The 24,939-nt window shown below is 47.9% G+C and overlaps 1 protein-coding gene across 1 annotated transcript; it reads right to left on the bottom strand.

The window, feature by feature from the left end:
* Positions 1-114: 114 nt before the first annotated feature.
* On the bottom strand, positions 115-15,430 carry LOC119102251 (uncharacterized). The gene is made up of 6 exons (XM_037225615.1): positions 15,412-15,430; positions 14,577-14,719; positions 8,549-8,714; positions 6,218-6,394; positions 218-327; positions 115-144 (listed from the first exon to the last, which is right to left on the bottom strand). Exons 1-6 carry the CDS (start codon positions 15,428-15,430, stop codon positions 115-117), a joined length of 645 nt encoding a protein of 214 aa, XP_037081510.1.
* Between the last annotated feature and the right edge of the window lie 9,509 nt (positions 15,431-24,939).

Genomic DNA, 24,939 nt, shown 5'->3' with positions numbered 1-24,939 from the left:
CGTCCGTGGACTGGGGCCGAGCCTGGACCGTGCAGCATTCTGTGGACTGGGGCCACCCCTGAGCGGCGGGCCCGTCTGGGGCCACCCCTGAGCGGCGGGACGGTCCGGGCCCACCTATGAGCAGCCGGCCGATCCGGGCCACCCCTGAGAAACGGGACGGTCCGGGACCACCCCTAAGCGGCGGGTTGGTCCGGGCCTGTCTGACCCGGCACCATACCTCGGCCGTGCTGGCCGAACACGTGCTCTCCGACGGGAGAGCTAACCAGACGGCCGGCTCGCAGGTGGACGTGAAGACGGCTCCGTTCAGCGTCTGCAGCCGGCCGTCACCTGCACACAGAGGCCGACGGCGCTACACCTCGGCCAGAATGGCGGGCTTTCCTGGTGGGCTCGCCTGAGCCTCGCTTGGTGTGGGCTGGTTGGAGGGTTGGCCCAACAGGTCAACAGGTCACGCTTATTACATGGCACAAGCTGCTGGACCGGAAAATTACAAATTGGCGGGACATTAGCTGCAGAAACAACCGCAAATCACACTGAATTATCAACGTTGTGACAGACATTCAGCCCGAGGGTTCAGCCATAATCCTGTGACGATCTTGCAATGTGAATAAGTGCTTCATTAACAAGTACTGTTTGATGTGGCAGCAGCTTTCAGTCGCATGCGGCTATTTTGCCCTAGTGCCATACATCGCCAAAAACACACCAACATGGGGTCGAATTAGTCATGCCCCAGATCTAGCTTCTGATTGTCAAGTTTTGTTTTATGAATCACTAAGAGGTGACCTATGAAACTTCCTAGCGAGACTTTGGCCGGTGAAATTAATGGCGGAGTACTATCGTTTTGAACTGTGTCGTTTTGGACTGCATCGTTCTATTGTCGTCTTCCATTTTTCTTTATTCTTTATTATTTACTCTTTATTCCCGTTCTTTAATTCAAACTCAAACTGCAGGGAATATACTCTGGCAGATGGCACACAACTGAAAGCAGTTGTTTGATGGTACCGCACGAAGCTTGGCTGACCACCGGTACATCATACCCGCCATATTCCAAGAACGTCGCACGACAAATCATAGCGGCGCTTTCAAGACGCGTTTGCTGTGGTCGTCTGATGACTGAATGTTTTGCCACTGGCACCACGCCGGCCATGTAAGCGTATACCGACATGAATGGCGGCCTTCCATCCACAGCTGTGACATCGATGCATCGATGCTTTGCATCGACATGATCGATGCAAAGCGCCCAGCTACTCGGACATCCGACATCGATTTACGAGCTGGCCGCAGCACCAAGCGTTCATAATCGTCACGCATGCCGTCGGAGCGTTCCATCGCTCATAGAGCCAGGCAGTGCTATCAGTGTTGAAAACGGCAGCAAAGGCACTGAGAGAAGCAATCATTCGACAAAATATGATCGAGGGACAGTCCAACAAGGTTGAAAAGAATGGTCATCAGGCCGCGCCAGTCCTTGTCACCGGACTGGACGTCACGTACTGGACGATACATTAACTGTGCCAAGCTAGTGGGTTTTGCGTTGGAGTGCTTTATGCAGTTTTGGTGTAACTTCAAACGATTTTCGATGGTTACGGTAATAACGACATGGAGCCCATATTTTCCGTGCGCATTAAGTTTGGCTGAAAGTAACCGTCCGTGTGCTATAGTCCCTTGTGCCTAGTGCAGTTTATGCTTACATCGGACATTTGGATCTGACAGAAACCACGATATTCCCCCAAAAGCTGACGGCCGCATAAGGCGGACGGCCATGGCGTGCGGCTCATGAGCCCGCCTAGCACGCTCGGATCGGCTAGTATTGTGCTCAGTAGCGCGCTGCAGAACCACCCCAGTCCTCCAATATCTGCCGATTTGATCGATTGTTTACTTGTGAATGGTGTGAACTGAGGAGCTCGAGCCACGTACATAATGACCACTTACTTCTCGCGAACGCTTAGAGAGAATGTTTCACATGGGGGATATTGAGGCAATCATCAGATGTGATAAAACAAGCTCACTTAAAATTATTGTTATATTTTTTAGAAGAAAAGACTGCTTTAGATAACACAATTTCTCCGTTTAGTACATATGCTATTCGGTACGTCATTGTTTGATTACGCAATCACATCTTCCAAAACCTCGATTGAGAGGCAATTGACGGCCGTTATGTCTTGAAATCGTGCTCACGAGCGCCAGATTTGAGCGACTTGACAATTCTATTTATGCTCGACCTTAATCGCTGCATGGTTTATGTAATGGCAGGATTTGAATGACACTATTATGGTATCATGAATACCAAGGTGGCATTGAAATATTCTCCCAGGCATACCGTCCCATTTTCGTGGGCGTGTGCCTCAGAAAATAGAGGGGTTTAAGTCTTAAGAAAGGCAGGAATGTGAACTGCACCGAATGGTCTTCAAGATACCCATTTCAGTTCAACACCTCGAACAAATGTGGAACACTCCTTTTACCATGAAGAGAAACAGAGAGACATGGGACACTCCCTTTACCATGGAGAGGATCACCTCCTTTACCACGGTAGCGCATGAGAACATCCTTCCTTAACCATATTTCGAGGGAATTCAAGACTGCTCCTTCCGTCATCCGAATGTACAGGTGTTAAGCCCTTCGCGATTGGTTCCCTAGCGTTCCTCTATCCATCTTGATTGAACACATGTTCACAATTTTCGACACCCTGTCACCGTTGATGACTGGTACAAGGAAGGCTAAGGCGTCTAATGCACTTGAAAGGTGCATCCAGGTAGCACATAGTGACACGTTTAGATGATACTCAGATGACGGAAGCGGATCTAGAAAACACGAGTCTGATAATTATCGTAGCAGGTCGGTACAATCGCAGCCACAGTCGCCGGTTTTCATACTTGAATATCTCTATGACCCTGACTTTTTTATCCTGTCAGTTATTTGATTATACCGATAACATTTTTAAGCCTTCAGGTAAAAAAAAATTGGAGCCATTTTTGCTGTTCATGTCTTGAAAGCATTTTCAATGACAGAAATGCCAAAAAAGCGGTGATTTCTTCTAGTCGCTTCCAGCATGGTGTGCGTATTATGATTGTAGGCGTCCTAAAACAGTTGTTCCCAGCCATAATATGTTACCATTTGTCACTTTGAGCTCATTAAGTATTTTTTAGTGTGTTTTGCAGAGGCAGCTAAGTTTATAAGTTAGCAAGGGCAAGCAAAAGTAATTAGAGTCGTCGAAAATCGCTGCCAGTATCCGACAACGTGGATTGAGAACACCACTGCAAAAACATCCACATGAATCTAGGCGTCCTCGATGATGTAGTATAGAAATTGCATCTTGAGTATCTTAGGCTGGAGAAAATATTTTAAAACAGCAATCACTTCAATACAAAACAAATCATCGATACAATTTGCGACCTACTTTTTACTCATGTCAGAAAGTATAAGTCACTCCACGAAAGCATACCCGTCTTATTATGCAAAGCAGAAGATGGAAACAAATATGCGTGAACACTAGTGTTTGGGCACCTAAATGTTTACCAGCACTTCCTTCTTGAACCAAATACAGAGTCATGAGGATTCGAAAGCTCAGCGATGCCCAATTGGCAGAGGAAAAAGATGCATTTGAAAAAAATAACTTAAAAGACATCCCAGAGAGGAAGTCGGTGCGCCAAGTTTTTGCACTGATATTTCATGGCACGCATGCTTGTTGGTAGGTGGGCAAGTCGGTAAGCATATAGGTAGGAAGCCTAGAGTCAGACGCCCGCGAGGCTAGGCTGCAGATGCTTACTGAGTTAGGGGAACAAGTACAAAAATGCCAGTTGCCTGTGTACTATGGAAAGTGATAACATTTGTCCAAGTATTTTGTACCGTGTGAAAGTGTACACCGTGCCTATCTCCTCCTCACCTTATGCTGCGTATGCTAGAGTTGCGAGGGGCAAACAGCTGTTGAGTCACTTGAAAATGACAGTAAGCGTTACATACGTAAGCAGCATGTGCAACGCATCCAGACATCATAGATAGCATATTCGGTCCATTTTTCACGTGATGGCGGCCGGTTCCACCGTGGGGGAAGGAGGGGTACATCGGGTACCTATGGGGTCAGGTGGATGTCCGCTTTGACTCGAACGTCGAGCTCCGGGAGTGGTTAGTTCCGCCGTGGCCTCTGACAACGTCCTCTGTTCATGTAACCTTATGATAGCGCAGAATGGCATCGGAGATGGCCAGCGAACTGAAGCAGCTGGAAATTGAGCAAATATCTCATCTGGTAAATGTGCTATGGTGTGCACTGATGGTTTCACGTGGTCCAGCGGAACCAGCTGTGCATTTCTCTGTGATGATGTTCCTAGGCGTTTCTGTTTGCTAAGAGACTTGACCGTTTTTATTACCAAACTGTATGCGATTTGCAAGACTTTGACATTCTTCAGGACACACGGATGTAAGTGCTCTCCTATCTTAACAGACTCGTGAGTGAGTGAGTCACTGGGGCTTTACGACGCACTCAGCTGCTGAGGTGATACGGCGTCATCTGCCTCTCACCCTGACAGGAAGGACGAGCACTGCGGGGAATCGAACCCCGCATCTCGCGTTTCCCAGTCATGCAGTGGTTAACGCAGATGTGCTAACCCCACTACACTACCGGCCCCCTCATCTTAACAGATTCAGTGAGCTCTTTTTTATCTATAAATCAGCTCTCACCATGGATTTTGCAATTGCAACAAATACACGTCTACGATCACCCCGACTACGTGCGTGTCGTAAGGAGGTGATCTTGACGTGAATACCGAGTCACATCGGTACATGGCTGAGCGAGTTGCGAACGAAACGTCTCCGTTTCTGGTTAAAATGACTCATCCTGATTTAAAGTGTACGATATTCGTACATTATTGTGTCGTTTAACAGCGGAGGTGGGATGCGGACTCCAGTCGATTTAAAGAGATACAACTGGCAGTAGGCGGGTAAACATAAAACAATAGGAAGACCCGTGCTTAAGTGGTTGACTTTTGTCGGCTGGTTTGGGCACACGTACCAAACAGACGCTCGTCATCTGTTGGGCAACGACCCACCTTTGCGCACTCCATGCCATGATAGGCTGAACATTCAACTCTTTCTCACGAGTGTCAAAGTCTTGAGTCAAAAGAAACGTTTTTTTGCGCCCATTATCGGCCACATAACTTCTTGGCGAGATATCACCCGTGGGTGTTTTTCCCTATTGCATCATTTCTAAAATGAATCAAACTTAAAATCGTGTACGATCCAACCCGACCAAAATGGCAGAGTTTTGAATAGCCAAGCCTCTACCTACACAATGTTGTTTTGTATTTTTTGTGGTCCAAATCTGCTTGCATTGGCTTTTAATACTGTCTGGTGACATGCATAACCATCAGGTAGCATATAATCAATAGCAGAGCCTGACGCAAGAATCCAAGGTAATTCACGAGCTCCAAGACCACAAATATGTATACCACCCAATCAAAAGCCCTTTCGCGTTAGGGTTATTTGGCAGGGACTCTATTTGACGTCGAATCTGAAATATAAAAAAGATAGGGCGCAAGCAAAGCCTACGGTTTGTCGCAACAGTCGCAAACATAGTCGTAAATTTGCATTACATATGCGTTTTTGTTTCATCATAATGAGCTTTTTTGCCATTTTGCATTTGCGGTACTTTTTGCATTGGTTCGATTGCACAAAACATTGCTCACGAAAAATGACGAAGTGGGACATGATGACAACACAAAACGCGCTTCAAAATAAGGTATACTAACCATTTTGGTAGGGCTGACAATAAACGATGAATTGTTCCCTGTTTATTCGATTTTCCGCACATTCCAGATTTGGTACAAAATTAGGTATTCGTGAAACAATGCTGGACTGAGAAGCGCTCCTATTTATTGAAATAGTTCTGGTAGCTCCACAGGCAATACATTGCACTCCGCGGGGTCTCTTGAATTTCTTCTCTTGCGAGCCTCTGATCCATCATGTGTATATTCCATAGCAACTTTGATAAATATTTTGATGCCTTTCTACTGCTAGATAAGGCACCATTAATTCGCGTATGTGGTTTGTGCTTTTAATTTTGTTTCGAACAAAACTTACAATGGAAATGTGGTGTTCATGTGTCCACGTGTCATTGCGGTGCGGTTATTGGTCAATTCAATAAACACCGACATAATTTTTCACAATGTGATAATATCTGATCATGACATCATACCGCACTTGGTGCCAGAGACAAACTGCGTTTACTTACCGGCATTTCCATACGCGTACTCTAAATTATCGAACATGAACCCGCGGGGGCCGTCTTCCGTCGGACGTCTGGCCTGCGCATTGTTAAACACGCTGAAGTACTCGGTGCCATCCTCAGCCACCAGGTCCACGCGCAGCTGAGATTGCTCCTCCAGACGCTGCATCAGGTACGACGTCCCTGGCAAAGGCAGGGGACGTGAAACCCCTGGTAACGGAGCAACAGGTACGATACCCGTGGTAACGGAGCAGCACGCACGACACTCCTTGTAACGGAGCAGGAGGCAGGAAACCCCTGGCACCGGAGCAGGAGGTGCAACAACCTCGGCAGCAGAGCTGGAGGCACGAAACCCCAAGGAATGAAACAGTCTTAAGCCCAGAGCATAAGACACCGATGCGCCAGAAATCCACATGCAGGTCTACACCAGACCAGGAGCGACATACGATTCATATGTTGAGAGATCTCGTAGCAACAAAATACTTTTGGGACAATCTGTTTAGTGCAACGGCGGTGCTTGCTTCCGCTTTTGTGCTGACTGCAACTGAGACGCCCAAAACTTTTCATACGGTGCGGGATGAGGAAGTCAACCATTGACATTGCAGCAAACGTGTGTAGCGATGGTAAGACGTTGCCAAGGAACCGGCATTACAAGGCTTGTTTCAAAATTTATGCAGAAGTTCTGTGAAGGCAAAGTTCTGTGACGGTTATTTTTTATGAGTGGTGTTAAATTTCATGTGAGCATTGATGAGAGCATTTAGTTTAGATGATAACACCTCTGCTTTCCATAAATGCTTGCCATCACTATCCTTGCCATTAATGAAATCCTTGTCGATTCCTCTCGCAGGGGTTTTCACGATGATTTTCAAACATGCCGGTGCAATCGCGCCAACCTAACTTTGTTTAGGTGTAAGGAAGGAAATAGCCAAAGCTTTGGTGTTGGTAAATATTAGATGCCTTGCAAGGTCACTGGCATATATCAGATCAAAGTCATGCCGTGCCAGTCAGCGAAGACAGCTCGGGGAGTTGCTTAATATGATGTGACAACAAAGCTTAAGGCAAGGTCATACAGCTTAAAGGTAAGTATTATGGAATTAGACATTTTGAATAAGGATTACCGCTGATTCCATTGACATTAGGTCAGGTTTGAAGGTTAGGCAAAGTTCACAACTAACATGTTTTTAATAAAAATCTAGCATTTTGGGATATTTTTGACGCTCATTTGATTTCGAATTCCTGGATCACAAGGTCAAAACATTTATTGTTATGACTTCATAAGAGTCATGGAACGTCACTGACCGAAAAAACGTCTCGATCATACTTTTACTTTAAGGGGCATGCGGCATAAGGTAGTACTTGATGTCCCTGTAAATGTGTTTATTCCAATAATCTCTTAAGTTTTCGGTTACATTCACCTTTTAAAGATTAAATAAGCTCGACATTTTGCCTACAGGACGGATCCGGGTTAAAGCTGCCTGCGTGAGGGGGTCCGATGGCATTTCGCACTCTGACCTGGAGCTTGCCTGTCTGGTGTTATTTGACCCAAAGGTCATTACAGAGTTGCTTCCAAATGTGAAATAGATGATTCAACATAAAGTCCTATCTGTCTCACGAGTTTGGTGTTCACGGACGTATTGCCGTTTGAGAACTCAGGGGGTCAGTTTAACCTATCACCCGAGCGCACCCCATTCCGAACCAGCCCCCGGGTGACGGAATGTGCACACCAGGCCGACCCTAGCGCGTGGTGCGTGCCGACAGGGTGACACCTGGATGCGTGCCTTGGTAAGGCGCATAAGGTGTGAGGCCTTATCTAGGAAATGACTTTCTAATCGGATTCTAATCTAATCGGATGACTAGTTAAATTTGGCCAAAACGATGAAGTGGTGCGATCACAGACATAGGTCAAGCTCGATGGGCCCCTGGACCACACGATGCACTCTCATTCTGGAACTGGCTCCCAGCTCCGCTCGATGCGGAGAGCGGGATCGTCTCAGCTTCTGGGTAATCATGCGTTTCTTTTGCCATGACGCAGCTTACCTCTGAAGTGTTCCTCCGATGCAGGCTCTCCGAACCCCAGCTCCATATGACGCAGCTTACCTCTGAAGTGTTCCTCCGATGCAGGCTCTCCGAACCCCAGCTCCATATGACGCAGCTTATCTCAGAAGTGTTCCTCCGATGCATGCTCTCCGAACCCCAGCTCCATATGACGCAGGTTACCTCTGAAGTGTTCCTCCGATGCAGGCTCTCCGAACCCCAGCTCCATATGACGCAGGTTACCTCTGAAGTGTTCCTCCGATGCAGGCTCTCCGAACCCCAACTCCATATGACGCAGCTTACCTCTGAAGTGTTCCTCCGATGCAGGCTCTCCGAACCCCAGCTCCATCTCGTTGGAGCTCAGGTCGGCTGATGCCAAGGACTTCTGCTGGTCTTTTAAGTTCCCTGAGCCGTCGATGCCCCTGGTGAGGACGTTGGTCCATCGGCCTTTGTCCATGTCACAGTATACCTGAAGCCAAGCACCCGATAATTGTCACCACATCTGCGTGAAGAGTGCTGTTTGTGAGAGCCGAAGTGGTTTGCCACAGTCTTCAGCGGGGTGTGCTTGTGGTAGTCCGGGTTACATATGTAAAAAAAATGGGTGCACCGGAATTTTGCAAGAGACGATTTCGAAGCGTCACGAGAGCTTCGCCGTGAATAAATCGTTAAGGAGTATAAAATGGCACGTTTTTTTCTGGAAAGATTGCTCGCATGGGTCAGCTAGCAGGTGTCGGAGAATAATACATCCCACATGGGACATTACACATAAGACTGATCATTTTGGTCGATTGTAATGCGTTGAGGAAAGTACTGTTCCGACTAGGATACAATATTCGCGGCTCATGCACCGCAAGGCATGCCTGACCGTGGCCTCCTGTCACTTTGACTTGTGCTGTTCGTGGTGTTGCCACAGAGGCAATATATTTGTTAAGATAGACAGGATTTATTTCCCGACCTCTGTTATGAATTTGGCGGCTTAGTAAGTTCCTCATCGGGCCTGTTACAGCCGTTGTTTCGCGAGACGGTGCACCAGCACCTGTTGCCGTGGCGACAAGGCGACCGCACTAGTCATGGCCCGCTCAGACACGAGCACACCATACCTAGACATCAGAATAAGCGTTGATCACTGCTAAGGGCGGCCGCATCTATATGCCGCATCAGTACGCACGCAGCCGGGTGCGACCGCGTGCGTCACCCGCGCGAAACGCCGTCATATGCGGCTCTGCTTCCCACTCCGCCTCACCTTGGGGTGCCATTTTGGAGTGACAACGGCGTTTTCGTGTCAATTTGACTGCAATTCTCAGTGCAAAGACCGTCCTTCCTTGAAGCGAGCGCCTGCGAGACTGGGAGTACCGTGAGGGTGCTTTTGGGCTGACCTCTCCTCTACTGTCCTGGGCAATCACCACCTCTCCACTACTCGGGCCCGCCGGCTGCTACCCTAAGCGATCACCACCTCTCCACTACTCGGGCCCACTGGCTGCTGCCCTGGGCAATCACTACCTCTCCACTACTCGGGCCCGCCGGCTGCTACCCTAAGCGATCACCACCTCTCCACTACTCGGGCCCACTGGCTGCTGCCCTGGGCGATCACCACCTCTCCACTACTCGGGCCCACCGGCTGCTGTCCTGGGCGATCACCACCTCTCCACTACTCAGGCCCGCCGGCTGCTGCCTTGGGCGATCACCGGCCGCCTGACTTGTTCCACTGCTCTTCCGCACGCTTGTGTTGCCATTTTGTCAGCAACAGACCAGGGGAATCTTTCCCTACTTTACCTCATTGATATGAGTACATAGTGCAATGTAAAATATCATACAAAGCTTTCTGCAACACTGCTGCCACACTGCATCGATTCGACTTGGTTTCAAAATTATCACCAAAGTCGCATTTAAAGTGTTTGCCTTACCGACTGCCTCAACATGTCCCAAATTTAGACCACTCGAACTATTTACCAATATATTTTGGGGCTCCATCTCGAGGACAATAAATCTTTTTTGTTTTGCTTTCCAACGACCTCAGCCTTCATATCCCGGCTGCATTCATCCCCAGGTACGCCGATAAAACCACCCCAATCATCTGCACATCTGGTCCTTTCAATCTGTAATTTCCATCGCCATCATCACTTTCCATCTTACCTTCCTTCCAATTTCCATTCGCTTTTTATTTCTGGGTCTTTCCTACCAACCCTCACAAATGGGGGCGTAATAAATGACACCGCAGAACCAGTAGGTAATCGCTACCCATGACAGGCACAGGCCACTGGCATTCAAGGTCACTTTGGTTAACTTTGTGGACACGAAATTTAAAACCCGAGCTGCGCGAGCTGAACATAACTGTTAACCGAATCGATACAACAACGAAAAGATGTTTCTTCTTACCATGCAACACGTTCCATTTCATATATTTAGTACTCTGAACGTGGGACCATACAATTTTGAATGCGGTGGATTTCAGTCATTCGGTGGCTGTCAGAATGGCAGACGTGTCACGCTAAAAAGCGAGATATAAGAACCATCTATAACAGGCGCAAAAGGACAAGGTATGGTGCATTTATTGTCATGAAAGATATAAAATAATGGTTAAAAATGCAAAAAAAAATTATTGAACGTGCGACTGAAATGAGACGAGTTTGCCATTGTGTCTGTGATCATGCACAGCAGCAACGATAAAAGATCTGAACTTTGAATCGCCCTGACTAGAAAACGCAGTTGGGAAAACAGCTCACCACAGGCGCCGCACGTCGTGTGGCGAACTTCCTGACATGTGACGGGCACAGCTTATTGGTTGAAAACAGACATGCTGAAGCGATCACATCCGGCCCCGGAAAGCTTGTGCCGAATTCGCTCAAGTTGTGCTACGTGTTTGACAGCCGCTCCTTTTCAGACCGCACTGCCAATGCCCAGGCTGGGCGTGCGTTTGTAAGGTAAGATACAGTGGATGTTTCTTTGCTTACAGCCCGCCTCCTACATCCTTGAAATGAGCAACTTAAGGAAGCGGTTGCTACGCTTGACAGCGAAACCAATGTGTGTCGAAAAGCTCAAAATGCCGTCGACAGCAAAACGCAGATTGTCTTTACGTAAGCGAGAAAAAACTGCGCAGCGCCGGTATGGACGCACACGGTGCAGTCTGCCTTGCAAAGTGATCCAAAAGTCTTTTGCAGAATCATCGCTCAATTACACCAAAATGACTTGGGTGGGTTGAATGAAATGCGTTAGAAAAAGTGCATTCAGAAATAACGTCGATCCTAGTCGTGCCGTGCCGAAGCTTGTGGAGGAGACATCCATTTGCGATTTAGACAGCGAAGCCGAAGTCGCATGACATATGAACTCGCATAGATTTGTTGTACATGACTTTATAATCACGAAGCCATGTTGAGGTAGCGTTACCGTTACTAGCGTAACGGTAACGCTACCTCGTGAATATAATATAGTTGTATATATATTATATATGTTTATATATATATATATATATATAATAACATAATATAGTTAAAATAATGATGCCTCGTGATAAAGCGTGTTAGGTAGCGTAGCGTTACTCTCTTTTTATCTATGAACCAGCACAGTCCGCAGACCATCATGGCCCGCTTGTTCGAGCGGACCTCACACACAGGCCTGCTGACGATTCAAGATTCACGCGCTATTGCAGTGAGAAGTACATCCAAACATGTCGGCAAGCATTACCCCGAGAACAAATCCTGCTTGCCAGCTCTCGAAGTCAGAACATGTCAGATCCAGATCCGGATGTTCACAAACGCAAGAAACAGTCCACGCTTGGGTCTTTGGGTGGGCAAATGCTTAACAGCACCAGGCTGGCCGTTAGTCGACCGTTTCGAGCACCGCAAGTTGAAGTCACCGCAATCTACCAATAATGATCATCACAGAAGCAAGCGTACACTCACGCGCTTAAACACCAAGTCAATGCGATTCATTGTCTGTCGAACGATCTGCGGCGACTTTCGAGTCTGCCTGCAACACAACAACTTGAGCTGCCAAATGCTCGCAGCTGGCTTCAAGGTCGCTGCGTTTATATCTTGCTTTGTGAATGTGTATGTGCGTGTTGCTGTGAAATCCGATTGGTGAGTGATTGGTGCGATTGGTGCGCGAGGCACCAATCGTATTTTATTGGTGCTTATATCTGGTGGTGATCTGATTTGGTCTAATGGTGCTCGCGCGCTAATGGGATTTTACGGCAACCAGTGTGATGAAGTCACACTCGCTGAACGGTCTTTCCGAAGTAACGCATGGCGCGTAAGACCCATTTGGAGTTCGAGCATCGACAAATCTTGGGTTAGCAATGTCCCGATGAAGTTAATGATGTTGAACTTGTGAAAGACTGGAGCGTCAGAGACAAGATGGATCCGGCTGTCAGATACAAGATGCAAGACGAATGGGATTGAGCTGTCTTAGGGTTCAAGGTTACAGTTGAAGTGCTCTCTGGTAGTGTCTTCGAGCCGAGAACCAGGTCCCACATGGGCTGGACATCTCCATCACGCCTTGCTTTTGATCCTGGTTTGTAAGTCGTACGACTTTGTGTTGTAGCTACACGAATGCGGGGCAAACAACAACCACAGTCCGTCGCATGTCGACTACACTCAAGAACGTCACATGCCGATGCACAACAGTCTTCTAATAGGCAGCTGTTCATGTCGATCCCACTCAAGAACGTCACATACCGATGAACAACAGTCTTCTGATAGGCAGCCGTTCAAAGAAAGATAGTGATTCATCGCCCAATCACCATTGAAAGCAGCACCATTTTATTAATAGTAATCATCAAGAAATAATAGGTCCTAATCGACAATACGCAATTCGATCACACTGTTCATTAAGCTATGGACACTTCAACCATCCAGGGTCAAGATCAGTCATGCTCATGGTCATACGTGGTCAATGTCCTTAAAGATAGGCCCTTCGAAACGGTATGAAATTCGATCAGATCGTCTATAAAGCCATGGGAAAATTACACTTTGACCCCTTAGAGTCAAGATCATTCCTGCTCAACGTCATAAGTGGTCAGCGTTAATCCGGCCTCCGATGACCATGGCTGAGTTCTTCGACGCCATCGCGGTGTTGTTGACCATGGTTGGACTCGAAATGATTTTGTTCTTGCACATCGAAAGCTAGCTCAGTCAGATATAACTAAACCCCACCGGCGTTGATTCATGCGATAGGTCGCGGAAAATGAACCAAAGATTTTGGCGAATTACAGCAGGATGGTTTTCCACCCAACCAGATGAGAATAGCTGAGCTATGAAAATAGAAATATGCAGCAAGTCGAAGAAAAAATGCAGAGGCAAAGCAAGGCGGCATAAAATGATTAATTTTCTGGAAGTTCTCGTTTACCCGAACACTTTTGCTTTCATGCTGCAAATACCAGACGTCTTGGTGTGTAAAATTGTAACAAAAAAAGCTGCCGAGTATTCATCTTAATGCTTAATTTAGATCTGTCAGGTTAAAGGTCAAATCCACGCCACACAGCATGTCTTTCGTGCGTGATCTCTGACCCTGACCTCAGAGGTCACCTGGAACCACAAATGGGTGTTTCCTTTCATGCGATAGCCGATCTCTGTCATGTCTGATCAAAACCTAAGGGAATCGGACCTGAAAAATACCCGCTTTTGATCCCTTTGGCATAGAAGGCCCCACGTGAAAGCAGTTGCTTAACTAGCATGCAGCACGCTTATCAGCCATCGGGAATAGGTGTCCTGCTCCGTTGGGAGTTAATGCCAACTGCTAAAGCCACAACTGCAGTCATTTTCAGCATTGCAAATCAGCCACATGCTACTTCTTTGGATAAGATCAGCAACTGGTACCAATATTGTTTTCGTCATGCAATATGTCCTGTAATATGAGTCGAGGAGGGCGCGGCGCAGCACAGGAAGGGGACTGGGTCCCATTCACGTGGTGTAGAATTGCGGCCGCGAAGGCAAAGCCGCTGCCTCGGCAATTGTGTACCGTACTGCGCGTTTGCCGCCTGCCCGACTCAATGAATCCATGCCAGGCGGAATGTAGTGAATAGGAGCTATTCGATGGTGCCGGACAGACGAGACGCGATGCACTCCATTGCAACCAACTGTCGTGGTGATTCGGTCCGGCAACAGAAAAACACGAATGTAGCGTGCGTATGGTTTCCTTGGCAACAAATGTTTGCACGCGACCAATCCGTGTAGTCCGGCAATGCTCCAGGGACCATCAACAACTGCTAAACGAGCCGCAATGACCAAGTTCAAAACATACTAATCCACGCTGCCTCCGTTGGCGCTGCGAGGCCAGCAGGGCAGGGCTGACCCAAGACAGCCTTGCCCTGAAACGCCGGCGGTCGGCCCCTCACCGATATTGAGCCCTGGTCCGTCGACAGGACGTACACTCCCGACCGGTCGAACTGCAAGGGCAGGTTGTCGCACCGGTTCATGTTGAAGCAGGCGTCCCCAGGGTAGAACTCCTGCGCTGCCACCGAGGCGATGAGCGCGGCCACTGCGGCAACGCCAGGCGTGAGCGGGATAGCGTGGGGAGGTAATTCAGGCACACTAAAACAGACGCTGTGTAGAGGGCTGAGAAAACATAGACAGTTAGCATAGGTTCGGAGGTAGCATAAGATGACTCCTACACAGGGGTTAGGATAGCCCATACGATTGACAACTGTCATACGATAGTGGCCTGTGTTCGCGGGAATGTTCGATTATGTACTGTATACCTCAGAATATCCCCAGTTGTCGAGTGATGATGAATTTGTCAGCCAGCAGCAACAGCAAATAATTGGTGAATTTGAAAACGGAAGTGATTTATCCTTTGTCTATATGTAGTCGATGGTGCAGTAACAATGCACTGCACGCTTTTCTCGTGGCTTGTAGTGCATTAGCGTAATATGGCAAGGACATCCCCAGAAAAAATAAACATTTTGCCTAAGAAAGCTTCTGACAATATCTACATTGCAAGCGAGCCTGCAAACCTTGCTCTGAGCGTATTTGTAGTTGGTAGATTCTCATCGCAATCACGAGTCATGCGAGGTGTGAAGATTTTGGCTGGAGATCTCTTGAAAACTGTCACAGTTTTAGTCAGCCATGCTGATACCGTGATGTTTCTGAGCTCTTATTTACAGAGGTCAACTGTTGTCTAGATCCATAAAAGTAGCCGAAGCAACGGCCGCTCGTTTCAACAAACCAGACCTGAACCGATGTGTTTCATCGCGGCGGCCTATGCCTCCCCGCCATGCTCGTTTCCACCCTCTATGTTATGTTCGTTTGGAGGTCATTCGCTTGTATTCATCACATGCCGTCGTGTGTATTCATCACATGCCATATGTCATCGTGTCGCTTATGTACGTTGTGCAGGGCCAAAACTGTTTTCCGTTGAGACTGGTCTGTACGTCCAAAAACACGTGCTTTAGGAAGTTGCTAGTTCGTGAAAGGTTTTTATTTAAAACGATTTACGAGGATGAAGCCGTTAAGGTAAACAGTTTGTCCTATTTTTGGTTCCTTTTCATATACGCTATGTGGCTTATAGTTCTTTTTCCTTTTATAATCATGCATATAATTTTTCAAATGGGAGTGTTTTATTGTGATTTGACCGAAGATGAGCGTTTGAAATGTAACACAAGTGTCAAAACCCTTTATGGGATTTAACCGTGGTAACACCATGTGTTGCATGTCGCTTCGATTCTTTGCGGGCGTGCAACCTGACCATGTTTTCGAAAATCTACTCGAAACAAAATTTGTCGATATTTGCCTTTGATATTGACTTCATAATGACCACAGGAGTGTGAATTCACCCTTGATGCATACAATTGTGCATTTTTGCCGATACCCACTGGCATGTTTAATGCATCCAAGCCATACGCTACCTAAACAACGGATTCAAGCATTCATTCAGTGCTTTCTGCTCAGGCCTTTATTATCATTTGCATGCTAGAAGGCTACGACCATTGATGATCTGGTTTGAAAGGCAACAAAAATGTCAGAGCATCTCGTTCAGTGGCGTTTGGCAGTGAGGGATGTAGAATGCTAAGAACGGGGCAAATTTGACTGCCATTCAGTGTCTCATGTTGAAACGTAGTGTCCGGTGTGCACAACTCAGTTACCAGAGCGACGGCACGAAGTCCGCTCCTATCTTTCCTGACTTTGTCCCTGTAAAAGGGAATGTTTCACATCTGAAGATTTTGGAGCAAGCATCAGATATGATGAAATGGGTTCACCCATAGCCGTTGCTATACTTTTGGGTGGAACAGACTACTCTAAACAACAACAGTTCTCTGTTTAGTAAACATGCTTCTCAATGCGGCATCGTCTGAGTGCGTCACCGCACCATGCGCAACATCGTTTGCCACTAGACGGCAGTGATATCTGGAAATCGTGCTAACGAACGTCAGATATGAACAACTCTGCAATTATGGTTTGTTCGGCTTTGATCGTCGCACGGTCAATGAAAAGGCAAGATTCGAATAGCGTTATTAGGGTGGTATTAATGCTTGGGTGACCTTGGAATATCCCCTAAAAAGTCTGCACATCTTCGCGGGCACGTAGCCCAGAAACTAGAAGGGCATAGGTCTCAAGAAGGGCAAGGCTGCGAGCTGCACTAAATTATTTTAAAGATTCACCTTACCTTCTTTGCGTACGCCTCTTAAATTGTTGAAAAATTACAAATGCAGATGAACATGATGCAATTGACCAAAAAAGATGAAAACATTGCCTGCGTTGCTAAACGGTGATTCCCGTTGCCCTCCTCTCCCCACTCCACCCACCTCCTCAATACAAGCGCATGGTGCCGGCTTGGTGCATCCAATTTTGATATATGTGTTTGCACTGTGTGTTGCTTGCACGCATATAATTATTGATAGCTTTCGGTAATCTCGACAAGTGAGTTCAGGTTTCCTTTCCTTTTCCTCCGGTTTCCTTAAGTAGTTTAGCCTGGCTTACGTGGACAAAGGAATACTGTGAGTCCTCCTCTGCTGTTCCTCGATCCGCTGCTGGCGTTTTGCATGTTGTCATTCGTGACGTAATGAACCATGGTATGAATAGAATGGGCCAGACCTTGGCCGGGTATGCTGAGGATACCTCAAAGCATGGTGGACGGCATGTTTGCTCGGAAACAGCCCATGCTTCGCACGATATGCCTTTACACTACCCGTCCACGAAAAATCCCGCCCCCCAAAAGATGTCAAGTTGGCTCCAGATCATGTCGGCGCTCATATTTTGACGGTCAAAGTCAAGTTTTTGCTGTAGTTGGAAAGCTCACTAAGTTCTCGCACACACTAATCGCAACGTAGTTGCAAAAAAATTCATCAGGATAAGCCAATATGTTGTCGTATATAGGTACCTTTTATGAGGGTTAGGCTGCTGCTACCTATCCGGACGCATTGCATTATCATTTGTTCACTGCCACGGCTCGTCAGGGGGGCGCGCCTTATCCAACTTGTATGAGGGTTGGGCTACTGTTACCTATCCAGACGCATTGCATTATCATTTGTTCAGTGGCACGGCTCGTAAGGAGGGCACACCTTATCCAACTTTTAGGTTTGCCAGGCATTTTCGAAACTGGTCGGAAATAGAAGGCTTAACCAATAAAAAGGTGCAGTCTGAAACCTTAATCCACACAGATGTGCTCGAAGTTTGAAAAATATGTGTATATCCATAAACATGATGATGTTCTGGAACATACAGGTCGCTTTCATTGCTGTTCAGGAAACACTTTTAGTAGGTGAACGTAGCTTAATACTTACGCTCAGCGCTGCCCGTCGAACGCATTTCAACAATATCACGGTATACCATTTCTTTAAGAAGCATTGCATTTTATTCGTAATTTGGACCGCCCTATACCGAATGCGACGTTTAGACGTCTTTGACACTTTATTTTACACTCAGCTTATATGCTTCAAGCACTTGGAATAACCGCGCAATATCGCTCAATTTGCTTCACGCGTGCAAAATGTGTGTAAAATGTTGTAGCTACAGCATCGTCAACACGCGAAAACTTCTGCAGTCCTGTCTGGAGAAAGGTCGGGACCAAATCATCCGGTGATCAGGGCGGCGGCAAAACTTGGGTGGTGAGTATGGCATGCACGCAGACTACTTTGCTTGGGGAGTGCTGTAACCTCGAAGACACCGATGCAGACCATTCAGCATGTATCGAAAAGGGCAATCCACAAATCAGCTATTATTTACCCTTTTCACTTCCCACCCTGAGTGTGTTCAAAAACAAACATCGACAAACAATGTAATTTCGACTGAATAATGCCTGGTAGAGCGCTCGGGATTGATCTAGGCCTCAGCTTTCGCTCTGGGTCCGTTTGCCGACGCTTCACTTACCAAGAAGCGGCAGGGGGTGTGCCATGCCGGCGGCGGACGACGATCGGGGCCGACAGCAGCCGACTCGCCACCGCCTGGCGCCGCCTGCACATCTACGCTGCGCCGCACGGTCCCGAGCCGCGGGCGGACGGTGACGTCAGTGGCTAAACGCCGGTCATTGGTCCGGACGTTTCGCTGCCTTGGATACGGACAAACGGGGAGCGTGGCAGCCGGACGGGTGGTGCATAAACTTACCTCAACGAATAAGAATCAGGCTTTTGCCCCAGAGAAAAAGGGCCTCTGGCAGCACCTCTCGTACAGAATTTGCGTGCCTCGCCAACAGCGGCGGTGTACGAAATATTGTCGTTTGCCCTAAGCGCGATCATCAAAACGACGCAATTCCTGTAAATGATACACATCACTCCATGATTACACCTAAAGTGCGTAAGTTATCAAGTGCATTTGCGAGGAACAGTATACGTATAATCAATGCAGCACTAATAGCCTTATTTTTCGTAGAATTGCCGGGACAATGGATTGATAGATGCATTGGTATTTCAGCTGCATGCCTTCATCAAACACGACTATCAGTAGTAAATTCAAACTGCCTATCGATCCTACTCGATTTTTCAGGTTTTGTTGAAACAGCGAGACACAGTGTCACACGCCACCAACATTCAAGGGTTTCGACAAGAAGCAATTGCCAACCATCACTACGATACAGTGTACATGCAACTAAAAATTGAAGTACGCGAACGAATACTGGTACATGCAAACAAATTCAAATAGATAGACATCACGGATCACGTGTCATCATACATGCAAGCAATTCAAGTTAACATGCATCACGCGCCAGGCATCACTTATACATGCAAACGATTTCAATCAAACAGGCGTCGCGCACCACGGGTCAGGCATCACTCATGCATGTAAATGATTTAACACGATGATATACACGATTTAAGCTAGCACTCGTCCAACATTAATCACATCCGCATAATCAGCCATGGTGAGCCCTGTACATTAAGGTTTGGTCGCCGACTTCTCTAAGAATGAATTCACATTTTTGCTGTCGGGGTGATCCCGTGTTCTGTACATGACTTCGAGCTCTAAAGAGGGTATATGGTCCGTACTCCCCTGGATTTCAGCCTGAGTGCCCTTGTCAAAAATGGTCGCCAAAATAGGTATTCTCTGCTTTTTTAGCCTCTTGGAGATGTTCATTATATTTAAGGCGCATGGACTCCCCGACGTAGACTATGTCCCGCCATGCTTTTCGCCCAGCTCACACTCAATTTCGTAAACCACATTTTTTTTTGCAAGCAAGCCCGCTCAAACCCAGACTTGCGTGGTGTCCAGACAAAAAGTCGACTCGTAGTTTGCCGAATGGCTTTTTTCGACTGCTATATGCCGACTTCCATATTGGCAGCATGTAAAATATAAACATGCTCAAAATCCAATCGACACAATCTCGAACGGCAAAATGGCGGCACACAGAATAGCGACATGCCGAAATGGCGAAATGCTGGATGGCGAATTCAAAATGGCCACATGCCAAAAAGTCCACATGCCAAAATGCCAAAATGGCGAGCGGCTAAATCGCGAAGTGCAAAATAGCGACATGCATACAGGTCGATGTACCAAATTGGTGAATACTTCAAGGGAGTGGTCCAAATTGATATGGGGCTTTGAACTCAAACAGCCCCCTTTGAAGAGCATTCAGTGCAGTTCACATACCTGCCATTTTTAATACGCGCTCGGGTGGGGTGGGGGTGGGGAGTCAAATTGCCCCCCCCCCAAGGGTTTTCCAGAATGGTTTCCGAACGGCACGGTTGTAGCCGCACAAAACTATGTTTATCTGTAGACAATTGAATAGTGGATCGTTTGACATAAAGCATTTAGATGTACCTTGTAAGGTCGCTGACCTATGGCAGGTCAAAGTCAGGCCATGGTTTAAGCGAAGGCACTTTCTAGGAAACCGTCCAATCTGATACAATAACGGAGTGTTTGACGAAGCCATACATCTCTGAGATGCTGTCTTAGGCACCACAAATATTGAATGAGCAAATTGTGTTGACTTAAGGTCAGGTATGAAGGTCAAACCAAGGTCACAACCAACCTGATTTATTATTCTAGGGCTTGCTGTTGTTGTTGTTGTTTATTGGAGTTTAGGGGCGCGCCGACTGCAGTGATCATTTGGCGCCCATAACGAGTTTTGTTATGAGCCGCATAAATGGTCCCAAAGTTGATGTGTTTGAGAAACAAAAGATCTGTTGAAATTCCAGAAATGGTGAGTTATCTCCTAGCATATCACAGAGGGTAAGGGGCAAGTCATGCTGTCCAAAATAGCGTTGGCGTTCTTCCGCGAGGCGCGGACAAGAAATAAGAATTTGGCGAACGGTAAGGACAGCACCACATCGATGACAGATTAGTTCACGGGCTTCACGAAAAGAGACATTTCTAGAGGTTTTGATCGATATAATCTCTTTTTCTTTCACGTTGGCCGGACATGTACGGTCGTACGTTCTGTGTGGGATTTGGTCCTTGCTGCAGTTCACGCAATGGGGTTCCGCAGAGGTGCAAACTTCGCTCGTGTGCTCGAATGACGCACATTTACCCCACGCCGGACGGTTACGACAGTGGAGCTTGGTATGGCCGAATCGCTGACACTGGCAGCACCGCATGGGGTTAGGCACATACGGTCGAACCTTCACTCGAGCGTATCCAACACGTATCTCCGCAGGCCAATCGGTGGAACTAAACGTCAGAATGAGGTTATTGGTGGGCAGCAGCTCTCCTCCCGTGTAACGAGAACCCTGCGAGCGCTCGTCACACCAAACTCTGAGAGCTCCTCGACTATCTCGTCCTCGGCGACGTCACGAAGATCGAAACGATTGACAACGCCCCTGGATGAATTTTTGGTTTTATGTGGTGTTGCTGATATTGAAACGGTGTTTTCATGCTTGCCAGTCTCATCCCGAACAGTAAACGTAAATTCCTTGGCTGCCATGGCCCTGCTTGCCTCCAGACCACTAGCGAACTCTACTTCTATTTTCCCATCCCGGAGCATGTCACATCTTATAATTTTTCCAAACCTGTCGCAGCCGTTCCGCCTCCGAAACGGTGACAGGGAAGCCAGTTTAATCTCTTCACTACAGAAGATCAGGATCCGTGGACCGGGGGGCGCAGATTCCTCTCTGCACCCTGGGGCTGTCGAGGTCCGTCCCCCTTTCGGAGGACGGGTGTTTTTAAGGTGAGAAGACGCCATAAAGGGTGGTTTTCATTTCGGCACCGGGGCTCCCCATCCACCTCGGAGCCCAACAGGGGGACGGCCCATCACTCCCTCGGGAGGTGGTCACCGCCAGGGATACCCCGGTGCTATACGGTGCGAAGGACGCCTCCCACACGGCCAGGTGTAACTGGGGAGACCCCTCCCCGTCCTGACCGTGATTCAGCGCCGCCGCCCCTTAACCCCTTAAGCCTCTGCGCGCGGCCAGGCGCCCCAAGCGGAAACCCGCAAGAAGCACCCAACCGCAACGCGAGCGACAAGCCGCTAGACCCGTGTGGGGCCCCACGGGCCCCCCACGCCCCCGGATATTCTGGCCAAAGTGGAGTGTTGGGACGCGCCATGACTGACCCGCACGACGCGCCCCTCAGCCACCAGGATCCGATCAACCCGGGGACGTGGGCGAGGGGGCACGGCGACCCCGATAAAACGAAGATGAGGAGCGGTGATAGGGCCGGATGACGGAGAACGGGTGATGGGAAGAGGAGCGGACGGGACAAGGAGCAGGAGGTCACGTACCGGCAGGGTCGCTACGGCCCTGAGAGGAACAGCTTGCACTGTCCACCCGTTACCGGAGCTGGGACCCGAGGGGGCGCTAGTCCTCTACACTGGCCGAAGCCGGTGCCCCTGCGGGGCTAGGGCTTGCTGTATGGGATAGTTTGTGGTGCTCATTTCAAATTCATTGACACCAGGAACCGTCTTATACATCTTCCATTGACTTCTTAGAGGTCAGAAAAGGTTACTGATATGAAATGACCCGGGTCGACATTTTGTTTTAGGAACATAGTGCATAGCGTAATTTTTGTCGCTTATTCAAATGCAACACTCAGAGCAGTCTTGTATGATTCTGGTCAACATGACCTTAAAAAGGTCAAACAAGATCATTGACCTCAAATGGGCCTTTGACCTTTTGCTTAGAAACGGTTGCGTAGCTTCCGGGGGCACTTTGGAGACCAACCTGGAATTTGACCTTGTTTGACCCCATTTGACCTAAAGATCATGACCTAGGAAGGTAAAACTTTGACCTAAATGAGTTCACGTACATTTAAAGACACCCTGTAAATTTGATGTCTCTAGCTTTCTTAGTTCCCGAGATCTCAGGGGGTCCAATTGACCCCCCACCACCCGAACAAAGGGCATCTAGCCGGCCACCCGGGCGCGTGTTAAGACATTGAGTCCACTAGCTTCTGAGCTTCACGTTCGCAGAGATGTGTAGACTATTTCAGGGAGACTATTTCAAGGTCATCCAGGCATCAGAAACGCCATCCAAGTCCTACCATTCCATAAGTCACGCGCCGACAAGATCAAGGAAAGTGTGACTGTCGAGTCGTTGATATCTGGGGTTCATGAGCACGATTTCCAGTCATAGCAGCTGTCAATGAGCCCTCAATCAATGTTGTGCGAGGCACAGTGACGTAGTCAAACAATGGTGCATTGAGAAGCATGTCAACTAGGCGGCCAAATTGTGCTGTCCAGAGCAGTTTTCTCCACTGAAATGGATACCAGTAGGGAACGGACTAAACAGCGGACCAAACCCACTGATAGCCTCATGGTCCGCGCCTATGGCACTGATCGACGCAACACTTTCCCCATTCGATACCGCTTAATCCAGCTTTTCTAGAGCATGGTGACCTTGGATCGGGACAAATGCCAGCATAAATACCAAAACCTGAAAAGTAGTGTTGCAGACAACCCCGCGCTCCGAGTCTACGCGAATGATCACCAAGGAACCTTCACCAATATAAGCGCAATAGCATATATCTTATCCTTTCCAGAACGTGGTGGACTGAAGCTAGGTCACAGGTCACCAAAACAGACAAAACCACCTGACTTAGTTTGCAGAGAACATCTCGCTTCGAGTCTACAGGACCGATCGGCACAAAGCCTTTACTAATCGATATGCCATAGTCCATAACCTATCCGTTCCAGAAATGGTGCCCTTGGGTCTGATGAAAGGTTACCAAAAACGCCCAACACAACCAAAATTGGTTGCTGACAACCGTATGCCCCGAGCCTATGAGACCAATCGGCTTTGGAGAAGAAAATATATCGACTATGAATATGGCACATCGTTTCGTAAAGGTTTCCTGCTGATCGGTCCCATAGGCTCGCAGCGTTTTTCAGGGGTTTTCTGCCAACTAATTCCAGGTGGTTTTGGCCGTTTTTGTGACATTTGACTTAACTCAAGATCACCATTTCCTGAAAAGAATAGATCATCGACAATGGCCCTTCGATTGGTAAAGGTTTGGTGCCATAAGTTCGCGGCGTGGGGTTGTTTGCAAGCTAATTTTGGAGTGTTTTGGACGTTTCTGGCGACCTTTTAACCAACCCCAGGTCACAACGTTCCGGAAGGGATAGGTCATCGGCTATGGCACACCGCTAATGCCGAACGAATATGAAGATGTCGATGGGTCCCATACGCTGGAAGCACGGGGTTATCTGCAAACTAACATGAAGTGGTTTTGGCCGTATTTGGTGGCACATGACCCAACTCCAGGCTACCATATTCTGGAGACGATAGATTATCGACTATGGCACATCGGTCGGTAAAGATTTGGTGCTGATCGGTCCCATAGACTCGGAGCATAGGGCTGTCCGCCAGCTAATTTCAGATAGTCTCGGCCGTTTCTGGCGACCTTTGACCTGACCAAAAGTCACATACCTTTGACCTGACCAGATGTCACCATGTTTTGGGATGGGTAAGATATCTATCATAGCGCATCGATCGGTGAAGGTTTCATGCTGATGATTGCCATAGGCTCGGAGCATGGGGTCGTTTGCATCCAAGTTTGGTGATTTTTGGCGTTTTTAGTGACCTTTGACCTAACACAAGATCACCACGTTTTGTAAAGGATAGTGCATCGCTTGGCAAAGATTGCATACTGATCGGTCCCATAGGCGCGGAACATGGGGTTGTCTGCAAACCCATTTTACGGTTTTTGGTGTTTTTGGTGACCGTTGACCTGACCCAAGGTCGTCATGTTTGGAGAAGCATAGGTTATCGACCAAGCGGCATCAAATGGCGAAGGTTTCATGTCGATCGGTGGCATAGGCTCGGAGAATGGGGCCTTTCAACAGGTTTTGTCGGCCAATATTGTCTCCCTCCGTACCAATAATTAAAAGGAAGTTTA

This window comes from Pollicipes pollicipes, unplaced genomic scaffold (assembly GCF_011947565.3).
Source record: "Pollicipes pollicipes isolate AB1234 unplaced genomic scaffold, Ppol_2.1 Scaffold_5724;HRSCAF=6776_pilon_pilon_pilon, whole genome shotgun sequence".
NCBI classification, from domain to species: Eukaryota; Metazoa; Arthropoda; class Thecostraca; order Pollicipedomorpha; family Pollicipedidae; genus Pollicipes; species Pollicipes pollicipes.
Note: the sequence above shows the minus strand (reverse complement) of the source record. Positions and strands in the feature narration are given on the sequence as shown.

Excerpts from the sequence above, each read along its gene's own strand:
- LOC119102251 (XM_037225615.1), bottom strand. Across the intron at positions 328-6,217 it reads GTACGCGTATGGAAATGCCG|GTGACGGCCGGCTGCAGACG; the intron begins GTAAGTAAACGC and ends CTCTGTGTGCAG. Across the intron at positions 145-217 it reads GTTCGGCCAGCACGGCCGAG|GGGTGGCCCGGATCGGCCGG; the intron begins GTATGGTGCCGG and ends CCCGTTTCTCAG.